General features: G+C 40.0%; 1 protein-coding gene across 1 annotated transcript; it reads right to left on the bottom strand.

Annotated features, from left to right (window-relative positions):
• Positions 1-4,362: 4,362 nt before the first annotated feature.
• LOC124265204 lies at positions 4,363-9,412 on the bottom strand. The gene is made up of 4 exons (XM_046700001.1): positions 9,303-9,412; positions 8,877-8,909; positions 5,831-5,897; positions 4,363-5,087 (listed from the first exon to the last, which is right to left on the bottom strand). The coding sequence occupies exons 1-4, from the start codon at positions 9,322-9,324 to the stop codon at positions 4,709-4,711; spliced, it is 501 nt and encodes a 166-aa protein (XP_046555957.1). The 5' UTR covers positions 9,325-9,412; the 3' UTR covers positions 4,363-4,708.
• Positions 9,413-12,886: the final 3,474 nt, after the last annotated feature.

The following is a 12,886-nucleotide window of genomic DNA, read 5'->3' as shown; positions in this document are numbered from 1 at the left end:
CGTAAAACACATAAGATGATTGTTATATTGGACTGCTGCGTAATGCCAAACAGTTTTGTAATCAAATTACATAGTTTCTGTTAATATTCAGTAGAAGCTCGTAACGTGTTATAGAATAATTAGTTTTCGGTGTGTTGTAAGGAATAGCATGGGAATTAATATGTCTAGATGATTTGTAATCTCGAATCTCCTAGGGTGAGTTAGTGAGTGAGTGAGTGAGTATGGTTCTACGCCGCTTATAGCAATATTCTAGGAACAGCACAAATGGGCTTCATACATTGTACCCATGTGGGGAATCGAACCCGGGTCTTCGGCATGGCGAGCGAACGCTTTAACCACTAGGCTACCCCACCGCCCGCGAGGCTGCAGGAGCCTTGGTAGTTCAAGATAGACCAGGCACAAACATCGGGGGGACCTTCAGACCAAATGCCGACTGTTTCAGCTGGGTCACTGTAAACTGGTTTCACTGTTGGTTCGCGCAACTAACCTAACGCTGTCAGTAAGATATCAGTAATTACTAAATACATTATCTCTATTTGAAATATCTTTAATTCATTTCAAGATGTCTCCCATTCAATTTAAGAGACCTTCTAATAAAAGAAAATATATTTGCATCTAAATTGTAAGATATCAGGAACTGATTTACAGGTAACATTAAACCAATAATTTGTACATATATTTAATCCTATTCTGGTGTCACAGCTAGGAAAATTTCATCCGATAATCAAAGTAATGTTCAGAGAGCCGAGTTGGAAGATATAATTCGTTTTGAGATAATGCTTATGGAACCGGGTAGGAACCGATATTGAAGCAGTGTTTATGGAGACGAGATCTGAACAGATCATCTCACTTTGAAGCAATGTTTATGGAGCCTAGAGGGAACAGATCGTTCGATTTTGAAGCAGTGTTCATCGAGCCGATTGGCAGCAGATCATCCACTTTTGAGGAGACTGTAACACATTATTGAACTGCCTGCTTTAGTGTATTGTCTGTTTCATGTTGTGTTTTCAAATAAACAGTATTTCAGATAACAAAATTGGTTTCTCAGTTATAAATCGGTATGATTTCTGTATATTGAGACCCATATCTTTGGAGGCAGATAATCTACGTTACGTGAAGCAAACATGCACCTTTCAACTCAGTCACTTAATTGTCTTGTCTCGGCTTGAACATATATTGACTGCAGTAATGCTGTGATATTGCACAGTCATTCAATTTGTAAAACCCAAAATTTCTAACAGGTAGATGGCGAAAGAAATGTAAATGTGCATGTCTGTCTTTTCTTCAACGCCGAAGTTAGTAACATCCGCGCAATATGACGGTGGCCTGGAAATAATCCATCTGGACCAGATAAACCCGTGTTTTGAGCACGAATGCTCGGGTAATTCCAATCCTCCTGGTCTCATCACCCCTGGTGTCACCACCCTTTCTCACACTTCTTTAAATCAAGTGGTGGGAGTTCTTGACTGCACTCATTCCATTGGCGGAGATCTCGCTCTGATCTTCCAATGCACTGCAAGTTGATTATTGCTTATACTTTTATCGGGAGTAACTGTATCTGCAGGTTGTGTCGGGGGGTGTTCCTGGACGTAATTTACAAAGGAAGCACTCTTCCCTGGTTAGAATGTTCAAAACTACCCTTCAACCCATCATGCTGATTTCTATTATGAAAACACCCAAGAACTAATGCTGAGCTTTACGAAGTAAAAACTTGTATTTGTCACTCTGTAATCAGTATATGACCGACCGCCTACCACGTGTCAAACATTCTTCAGCACAAGTGGTAATATCGCTTTACCCTTTGCACACTTATCGTAGGCCTCCAGTACCCCATGCTTGCCGTACTAACTGATGGGTACGTGGTTGGAATCCCAGATTCGCATTGATTACGTCTCCAGGTGTGTCAGCCACAAGTGTTGCTCATGGGTTTCTTGGTGAACGTCTACGATCTCTTACATTTCGGGCTCGCTCAACACCAGTCGGAAAATCTGAAACCAATGCCGCACACGTCCTGCAAACACGCAATTATTTTTATGATTATATAGCATCCTGTGATTATATAGATCCGGTTTACAATTGGTAACAGTAACCCATGCTTGTCGTAAGAGGTGACTAACTGGATCGGGTGGTCAGGCTCGCTGACTTGGTTGGCACATGTCACCGTATCCGAACTGCGTAGATCGATGCTTATGCTGTTGATCACTGGATTGTCTGATCTAGACTCGATTATTTACAGGCCGTCGTCATATCGATAGCATATTGCTGAGTGCGGCGTAAAACTAAACTCACTCACTCACCATCCTGTGTCCAGATATTACGAGTGTCCAAGTAGCGCGTAATACTATAATGAATCCTCACACAGAAAGATATGCTACAGTGGACACGTAGAGAATGTAACACATGTTTGGGTACAAACTGGCTATCCTGTCAGTGTGAAAGTCCAAGTCTGTCATTCTCTACTCCACGGTGATAACGTAAGGTCATATTGTAACGGACTACCTCCCTGGTCGTATAATTCACTGATAAGTTTCTCGTGCTTCAGCTGAAAGGATAACTATTTATCGAACTTTTGTCTCTTGTTGTCATGTCTGCGATGGTATCGTAATTATGTATGAATGCTTGTGCAAGAAAAAACCCACACATATACAAACATATCCTACCTCCGTTTATTAGCACCTTCTGTGTCGTCGCGACTTGGGCCAGAGTGAGTGAGTGAGTATGGTTTTACGCCGCTTTTAGCAATATTCCAGCAATATATCACAGCGGGGGACACCAGAAATGGGCTTCACACATTGCACCCATGTGGGGAATCGAACTCGGGTCTTCGGCGTGACGAGCGAATGCTTTAACCACTAGGCTACTCGAAAGTCAGAAAGTCAGTGTTGACGACTGTGTGAAGACAGGAGGTGAAGACAAAGGGGGTTATGTATCCATTGTTTCATGACAATTTCGATACAATGATTCTTCTTCATTCGACTAATGATCACACTTATTTTTACAATGCAGACACGATGAAGTGCACTTATGTTACACATATTACCGTATTTACACACAGTGTGTTTGATGTAATATTTGAAACCAGGAATAGCCACCAGGATACACGTGAATGCAGTAAGTACCTCTCAGACAAAGGAAGGAGAGTAATTCCCAGGTCAACACCCAAAGGGCCACGCCCCATACATATTACAGGATTTGTATGTTTCCAAGAGGAAAAATTAGTCATTGTAATTTCTTTAAATTATTTATTATTTATGTACGTACATCATATTTAGTAAACGTGTGTTATCAATTAAATTGCTTGAAACGAAACTGCCAAGCGGAATAATATATTATATAAACAAGTAATTTCTGAAGGTGTATAAGCAATAAATGTATAAAAGATGAGTCTAGATTTTCTTTATTTCCAGAAATAACTGGACTCATCTCGTAGGTATGTATGTATGTGTGTGTGTGTGTGTGTGCGCGTGCGTGCATGCATGCATGCATGTATGTGTGTATGTACATGTATGTATGTATGTATGTATGTATGTATGTATGTATGTATGTATGTATGTATGTATGTATGTATGTATGTATGTATGTATGTATGTATGCATGTATGTATGTCATATTATATCTATTCATTAATAATGGAATGTCGTCCTTGTGCACGTTTATATTTGAGACAAACCCATCCCTGTAGCTGAGGTGATTTCCCAGGTGGTAGATAAGTATTCAAAGCAATTCGACCGAAACTAAATTTATGAAAATTTCACTAATGGTGACTCACTTATGGCCAACTACTGTAGCTCTCATTGGTCTACGGGAAAGCGTTATTCGCAGTAAAGTCTTCACGAAATTGTTTTGTGTTGTGATGATCGTTTCTTCTGTTTCAGTCACTGTTGACAAAACTCGGGTCATAGTGTCTCTGCCAGTTCTTCACTGGTTTGTATGTCCCCCACTCCTCCTCCAGTCGTGGATCCACTGTGTGACGTGGGTTCAGGAATATCAGTCACGGCTGCATCCTCGATAATCTCCAGGGTATACGTTACGGTCACTCTCCCCTATACCCTGGATGCATCCACGGCTTGGCCCGATAATTTTATTACCTCCCTTTGCTGGCTCCGCATTCTCACAGTAGCCAATCAGCGAAGCCGCCATTACATCCGAGCGTGTCAGTGTCAACAAAGATAGCGGTCGCAGGCGCGAAAGTTTGTTCGCAGTGCCACTCAGATTTTAGGGGAAATAATACAGACAAACTGACAGATCTGAAACTTAAAAAAATATATGAAAGAACTTCTACCTCTTTCAGAGTACCTGTGCATCAATTGTGTTGCCAAGTTTAAACGGTTAGATAATTTAAGAAGCAAACGTTAGCTGTGATTGGTTCGCTCAACTTCCCAGCGTAGACACCTGATTGGATAAAAAGCCAGCAAAGGGAGGTAATAAAATTATCGGGCCAAGCCGTGGATGAATCCAGGGTATAGTGGAGAGTGATCGTAACGTAAACCCTGGAGATTTTGCCTGGTGTCATGACAGTCACTTCAACCTCACGACTTCTACTCATCTCTCAAACCGTAGTGTTTCGAGTGGACGTCCACACAGTTAAAACGCATGTTGCACAAAGAATACTGACACTGGGTTTTCTACTCCTGGAAAAGCTGCTCACAATGGCCAATAACCGCATGTAAGCATGATGACGATGAGTGATGACCAGTTGAACTGGAATCTACTCGTCAAGCACGGCCATCTTGTTATATAACTCTTCCTCGGGCCTTGCCCGTCGTGAAGACAGTACCCGCCGTGTCGTGTCATACTGATCTGTGTCCGCACTCTCACTCATGCTGTCTGTCGCCGCCAGATGACTGTACACGCCTTGACTCTCGGATGCCTTGAACAGCCTTGGGTTCCACTTCCACAACACGTCATAATCATTCTCATTAACTTCACCATGTTGCGGGTTTTTCGCGCTCCATTGGTGATCTCTGCTTTCAAACTCGACGTCAGCAGTTGAATAACCATTCTTGGTGTCGTCAGGCTTTAGGTGCGCTGGGCGATATATTGCGACCCTTTCTTTCGGCGAAACTCGCTTTGGTTGTTTCTTTTTTCTGGAACAGATCAAGTACATTTTCGCAACATTAAGATGTAAGTTGTTCAATAAATAAGGAAATAATCATGTCGATTGTAAGGTATTTTCTTGGCGGTTCTGTGAAGGTGACATGCAAGTTCTATGAACTCCTTTCAACCCTTCTTAAAAATGGAATTAGACACCTGATTGTTTCTAAGTTCATATTAATGTGTATTCTAGTTGAAAGCAGTTTTATGAATAGTTGAATCGGGTTGAATGAAACTACGTTAATATGCACGTACTAATAAAAATTGTCAATATGAAAAATGTTAACATGGCTACACTTTTATATACATCTCACCTGAAGAACGAATAGGATTCCAGTCCTTATGAACACTGTGGCAGTAATTGGGTTGCTTTACTTGAACCTGTACTTTACTGAGAAAGTGTATTCCCGAATAAATACTGAGGGAATAAAATAAGGGATCGCGTGAAAGCACATGTGTTCCTTTATTTTATTCCAGGTTTCTTCACAAGCTATGGGATACAAAAAATAGAGGAAGGCTGGTGCTTCTATTTTTCTCCCTCAGTATATCATTTGATACATGCATATGTACATACAGACTCCTGCAGGCCATATTGTCTAGCAATGCACAATCAACCCAGCCTCGTTCCATCAGTTAGACCCGTGAAGATATATTGTCTTCGTTTTTGTCATGAAGATCATGTAGGTCAGCTGGACATAAAAAATGAACATATTTATATAAAAATTAATTTTCTTACCGCTGGATCAAACAGTAGATGGCGACGGTTACAGCAAAGACCACTGCCTCTATGGCACAAGCAATCCCTGAAAAACATTTGTGGAAATTGGTCAAATGACATCTTGCTTCCATCACCTTACATAAGTTCGGAAGAGTTCTGTGATTCATTGTGTAACACGTATGCGCCTTTAAGGGTCCATATGAAAGTCACACATTCTGCCATACCTTTGGTGAGCATACTCCCTTCACAACAACTCAGCACGTCCACATTTATTTGAATGATTGAGTGTAGCCATGTTACCGCTAATGTAACATCAGTCAGTCAAGTCCGTCACGCCCAGTGCAATGCCAACGAGCGGGCATATAGTTGAGCTCTCAATAAAACGATGTGGAATGAGTATCAGTAGTTTATGTAGTCCATTTCCAGCAATGAAAACGCCGGTTAGTTGGGATTATGGAACATATTTTAAGCGTTTATGAACTTAAATTACAATAAATTGAAACTCATTTTGTCCTGGACACTGGTCTGTGATTGGTTACTCTTGATGTAAGTGTGTCAAATAACTACCATTATCACATAGCTGAGATCTCTGTTACAATATACAACGGAATCCAAACTATGGTGTCGCTCTTTGTATCCTGCTGTTGAATTAATAATCCGAAGATCATACACTAGCAGTCTCTTGTGTCTCCTGATATAAAATATATACTCAAGGACAAAAGTCATATACATTGTTACGAGAGTGTGTGTTTTGTAATTTGCATTATCATTGATTAGGTTATAGTTATCATCGGTCACATTTCGCATCATATATGTTCAATGGCAATAGTATTTTAGCGGTACTTTTGAGATAGCACTCCTAAGTTGCCTGCCTTCGTTTTATTATTGTTTTGACCGGTCGTATGTTCGAGAAAATCGCATTAAGTTCTAAGTGGATAATGATGCTGCCCACCTTTACTCGAATGTTCTAGACACTCTGTCAGTATATATATATAGGCTGGTTGTTGTGTTGCCAACAATCACGGAATCACATACGGACTTTTCATATCACTGGAGTTGTATCAATCTGTCTGCCATCGCCTGACCTACATTCATGACAGTGCGAGCCTGACTGCTCTCATTGTAAATTTCCTTCAATTAAAATCTGCTCTCATTGTAAATGCCAAGACTCTGGTGAGTTAATATTTCATATTTACCCAATACTTTAGATTTGTGACTCAATTGCATTGTACTAAATATATGTATTGTCATTCATTGTAGCTTGCTCATTGTTTGCTCCATATATAATTTTATTATTGAATATTTTAGACTTGTCTTCTTTGAGTGGCATTTTAGAAGCTGGGAAGTACAAAATTGACGGAAGCTCAACAAACCTGCACGAAGAAATTCAACATCTGAAGAGAGCCTTTGTAGAATTAAACAACTACCCAGCCCAAATAGTCCACAGAACCATTGCTGCTACCCTGTCACCTCCCGCCAATAGACCCAAGCCTGATTCAGCCCCCATCGAGATCTCTATTCCCTACATTGGTAAACCATCACACCAAATCAGCCGACTCCTAAAACAACAAGCAGGCATCGATACAATCTTCTCGTCATCCTCCAGCCTGAAGAACCTGCTCCATGTTAACGGGAAAAAACCCATCCAACCCCGAAATGTGTGATTTACAAAATAAACTGTGATTGTGGACAGAGTTACATAGGCGAAACCTCCCGGCCTATCAACACCCGTGTGAAAGAACACCAGACCTCCGTCACCAAGTCCGAAAGCAAATCAGCCATCTATGATCTATGGCCAACAACCAAAAGGACTCACCGAAGCCATTCATATCAAATGCCATAAGCCTACCGTCAATCGAGATCAAGGATATTACATTCCCTCTGCTTATGATGCACTCCTCCACCAAACTCAAACAGCTGTATAAACATCTCCTCCTTGTTTAAACTACCCACCCCTTTTCATTTGTACATCTCTGGCTCCCATGCCTTCCCCCATTGTCTACCCACTGGCTTCATCACCTCTAAGCCCACCCTGTTGTGTTAATTACCTTGTTTTCTTTGTTACACTCAGTATATATACTTTGCCACCAATGTATGTTACATTCCTGCTTGACAACGGTAGAAGAATCTGTATCGAAACGTCGCACTCTCGTAATAAAGACGTTGTTATCCATAAAGTTTGTCAATTTTAGACTTGTCTGTGTTATATTTTGCTGGTTCAAAGGGGACTCTTAAACCTTTTGTCACAGCAATCATTTAACCGTAACAGCATCAATAACATTTACAACAGGTACGTTGATACTGTCAACCTTGTTTTGTAGAGTGATCAGTTATATTATCTATGTGCACAACACAAAAGACATGGCGGAACAGACGAGGATAACTTGAAGCAGTCATAAAGTGTGTTAGTTTGTTGTTTAACGCCGCACTCAGCAGTATTCTAACTATATGGCGGCGGTCTGTAAATATTCGAGGCAGGACCAGACAATCCAGTGATCAACTGCATGAGCATCGATCTACGCAATTGGGATACGATGACATGTGTCAACCAAGTCGGCTAGACTGACGACCAGATCCGGTTAGTCGCCTGTTACGACAAGCATGGGATATTGAAGTTCTAACCCGGATCTTCATGGGATGCAGTCATATAGAGTCACACATGGAACTGTCACGTCCGAGTAAGCTTCCCTACATTTCTGGACGGGAAACTTTGTAAGATATTGCATCAGAATTCTTCAATGGGTGGATCTAAAACAGCATTGTGATATAAAAATGTTCCTTTTCAAATATAAACAAAATCATAATCATAGCCTTATTAGTCAGAAGTTCACTTAATCCTCAACAAATGATACCCGCCAGAAAATGTCAATTGAACCATGTAAGAGCATGAACGCGGGTAGTGTAAGTATATTTAATTCTTCAAATGACTCATCGTCCGTTACAGATATGCTTGATATAATAGACTGATCCAACAGTGTCTTTTTTTAAATGGCATGCACTTGTAAGCTGGACATGGTTCACTGAAATGTATTTATCAGACAGAGAATAATAACAGCATACGTACCTGCTATCTTGATAATGTCTTCTTTTGTACAGCCTGAAATGAAAATAAAACCATTGTTAGTTGAGTTGCTGAGAGAGGTCTATTCTAACATTACATAAATATTTCCAGAACAGCCAAGTATCCATTCCGGACGATATTTACTGCAATTCTTGTTGTCCAATGTCAGATAGAGAACCGGAAACTTTTATCAGCTTTAAAAGTAGACGATATGCAGGCGCATAAGATATAGGCTCAATCTTCCAGTAGTGAGTGAGCTCGGTTCAACAGTCATTTGTGCACAACTTCCGTATATCACATTTACATGTTCAGTGAAACTCGCGATCGAGGGTATGGTTCGGACAAACCCATTTAACACCGTCAGGATAAATCTGGCATTCCAAACCAAGGTGGTAGGCTTCTGACATGTATGGCAGCGCCTCACTTTACCTTCAGACGTTATGTTGCCCATCACTGATTGATTGATTGCCGCACTCTGTAAATAATCTAGAGTCTAGACCAGATATTCCAGTGATCAACAGCATGAACATCGGCCTAGTCGATCTACGAAATTGGGATACGATGACCTGAAAAAGAGAAATATAGGGTTGTTGTGGACCTTTGTGTAAATCTCCCTATTTTTATATATACATGTTTTGAGCCTGTCTCGCGTATTGCCCTTGTAACCAGTATTTCAGTTACGTCACAGTGCGAAGGGTGGCGGGATATGTATGGTGTTGACCAACTAAGGAATCAATATCAGAGCGAATGTTGGTTGCTTGGTTGGTGCTTAATGCCACAATCAGCAATATTATAATTCCCACAATCAGCAATATTCCAGCAATATGGTGGCGGTCTGTAAATAATCGAGTCTGGACCAGACAACCTGATATTGATAATTGTACACTGCAATATTACCTATGTAAAGCTATCCCGCTCCTCTTTGGGAAATATTTATCTAAATTCCGACTAAATTCTCATAAATGAGCTTTAGAAACTGGCAGATACAGTAATGTAAACAGTAATGTTTATATAACAGAAAGAAAATGTGTTTGTTGTGAAGACGATATTGAAGACGAGTTCCATTTTATATAATTAATTATAGAAAAGTATATATAAACCATATTACTACAAATGTCCATCAAAGCATAAACTTATTCATCTTTTAAGTGTTAGAAATGTAAAACAGTTATGTAATTAAGGTAAATATTTGTATAAAGCCTGTTGTCTCAGAGCTGAAATGATGCTAAATAATAGGCAATTTTCTGTACATTCTCCATTATAATCAATGACCAGTCATCCACCCGTACCAACTCTCGTGTTTGTATGCACTACTGATTGTCTGTAAAGACAAATGTAAATAAAGAATCTGAATTCAATAGTAACTTATCTGACATTCCTTGAAATGACAATCTATTACACAAGATGGATACATTCAGTTGACAAATAAGACCAGGAAAAGTATCTTGTGTAGCATCCTGCGATTCTGGTGGTGATGACACAGCGTGTGCAGGAAGGTACATTCTATCGATGTATTCAGAATGGTGATACAATGCATGGACGTTATTTACTGTTGTCCCCGTGAGCTCAGATATAAAGATACATGTGTTTCTTTTGTACTAACCCCCAAATCATATATAGAGATTATTACACGAGCAAGTGTGTCATACGACTATACGTAATGAGTTTGCTCGGTCAGTACATAATTTGGCACGTGTCAATTTGGCCAATATTCTAACCCGGACCTTCACGGGTCTAAACCCAAAGAAAGTTTAGACAATTAATAATTATTGTATAACAACAGAACTAGGTGGCAATACAATTAAAAGGCAGTAGAATACATTAGCTGTGGTAAAAGCTATACAGTCAGTCATAATAACGTTCACAAAGGCTTTTCTTGAGGTGATATGAGATCACACTTACAGTGCAAGACGTTTCCAGAATGTTTAAGTTTCATGAAGCGGCGAAGTTTCAGAGTAGGAGAGACCGGGGTCAATTGTAACACTTTTTACTTAACGTGTTGTAATTCGATACTAGACCTATCGCAAAGTTAATCGGTACTAACTAGTACATTGTCATCTTAGCGTCAAATCTCAGTGTCATTTGAAGTTCACTATCAGGTCGTTACAAAGTTATTACGTATTAAATGCAATGACTATAAGTGTTACAATTGACCCCTAGCAAGGAGCAATTGTAACAGGTGGGTGGGGCAATCGTAACAATAAAGGTTTAACAAATGTACCAATCTGTGTATTTTCCAAATACAATCAAAATATAATGAGGAAAGATGTCATCTTTGATCAACTGAGGTGGAAATACATTAACATTAAACCTTTGTCATCATCGATATCTAAAATACTATTGGTATAAAATTCTTGTTTTGGTACTGCCCAAAATATGATAAAAAGACTAACACCAAAAGCTTTCACCCGAGGGCTAATATTTTCAAAACTGTATCAACATAAACAAGGTCAATTGTGATAAAACTAGTAAAGAACTAGGATTCTACCATGGCTTCAGTAAACACGTTATATACCTCTAATTTTCCAGCTCAGTATGTATTTTTTTAATCTTAATAATGTGATTATGGTAGAATGGAGATAAACATACTATGTTGGAAACTCAGAGGTAAATAACGAAATTATAATAGGTCTAAATTGTTTTTTATTTTTAAATCATATTTAGAGCTATTATAATTCCGTTATATACCGCTGAGTTTCCAACACAGTTTATCTCCTAATTAAACACTCATCGTCATTTGATTGTCAATTTCATAAGCAGGAAATTCTTATTCTGGTATCCCAAAATCTATATGACAAACATTATAAATCTATATTCAAAATAAATATGTTCAACTCTAATGAAATCTGTACTAAATAACATTAAACCTTCAGAATCATTTGAAACTTACATGGGGCAATTGTAACACAGTGTTACAATTTTCCTGGATGGTAGTAGGTATATCAGTAGGCAGCAGCAATGACTGTCGCCAGTTACAGCGGTATGGTAGGCACAACGGTATATCAGTAGGCAGCAATGACTGTCGCCAGGTGTATGGTTACAACGGCATATCAGTAGGCAGCAATGACTGTCGCCAGGTGTATGTTTACAACGGTATATTAGTAGGCAGCAATGGCTGTCGCCAGTTGTATGGTTTCAACGGTATATTAGTAGGCAGCAATGACTGTCGCCAGGTATATGGTTACAGCGGTATATCAGTAGGCAGCTATGACTGTCGCCAGGTGTATGGTTACAACGGTATGTTGGTAGGCAGCAATGACTGTCACCAGGTGTATGGTTACAGCGCTATATTAGTAGGCAGCAATGACTGTCGCCAGGTGTATGGTTACAACGGTATATCAGTAGGCAGCTATGGCTGTCGCCAGTTGTATGGTTACGACGGTATATCAGTAGGCAGCAATGACTGTCGCCAGGAGTATGGTTACAACGGTTTGTCAGTAGGCAGCAATGACTGTCGCCAGGTGTATGTTTACAACGGTATATTAGTAGGCAACAATAACTGTTGCAAGGTGTATGGTTACAACGGTTTGTCAGTAGGCAGCAATGACTGTCACCAGGTGTATGTTTACAACGGTATATTAGTAGGCAGCAATGACTGTCGCCAGGTGTATGTTTACAACGGTATATTAGTAGGCAACAATAACTGTTGCAAGGTGTATGGTTACAACGGTTTGTCAGTAGGCAGCAATGACTGTAGCCAGGTGTATGGTTACAACGGTATATTAGTAGGCAGCAATGACTGTCGCCAGGTGTATGGTTACAACGGTATATTAGTAGGCAGCAATGGCTGTCGCCAGTTAAATGGGTGCGAATGTCCTCGGCTTGACGAGCGAACGCTTTAACCACTAGACTACCCCACTACCACTCATGGTGGGACAATGTAGTAAGATTCGAACACTGACTGGTTGCGCAGGATCGAAAAGGCTATGCTTTAAAAATACTTTTGCTTTGCCAGGGGAATAATTACATAGGCGTTGGTGGCTTGCAAAAGTTGGGGAGAATTAACGTTGCAT

This window comes from Haliotis rubra, unplaced genomic scaffold (assembly GCF_003918875.1).
Source record: "Haliotis rubra isolate DU_JTF1 unplaced genomic scaffold, ASM391887v1 Scf121, whole genome shotgun sequence".
NCBI classification, from domain to species: Eukaryota; Metazoa; Mollusca; class Gastropoda; order Lepetellida; family Haliotidae; genus Haliotis; species Haliotis rubra.
Note: the sequence above shows the minus strand (reverse complement) of the source record. Positions and strands in the feature narration are given on the sequence as shown.

Coding starts and splice junctions, on each gene's coding strand:
- LOC124265204 (XM_046700001.1), bottom strand. CDS start 9,324: ATGGGCAACATAACGTCTGAAG. Junction 8,910..9,302: donor GGGCAACATAACGTCTGAAG/GTAAAGTGAGGC, acceptor TTTTCATTTCAG/GCTGTACAAAAGAAGACATT. Junction 5,898..8,876: donor AGACATTATCAAGATAGCAG/GTACGTATGCTG, acceptor AATGTTTTTCAG/GGATTGCTTGTGCCATAGAG.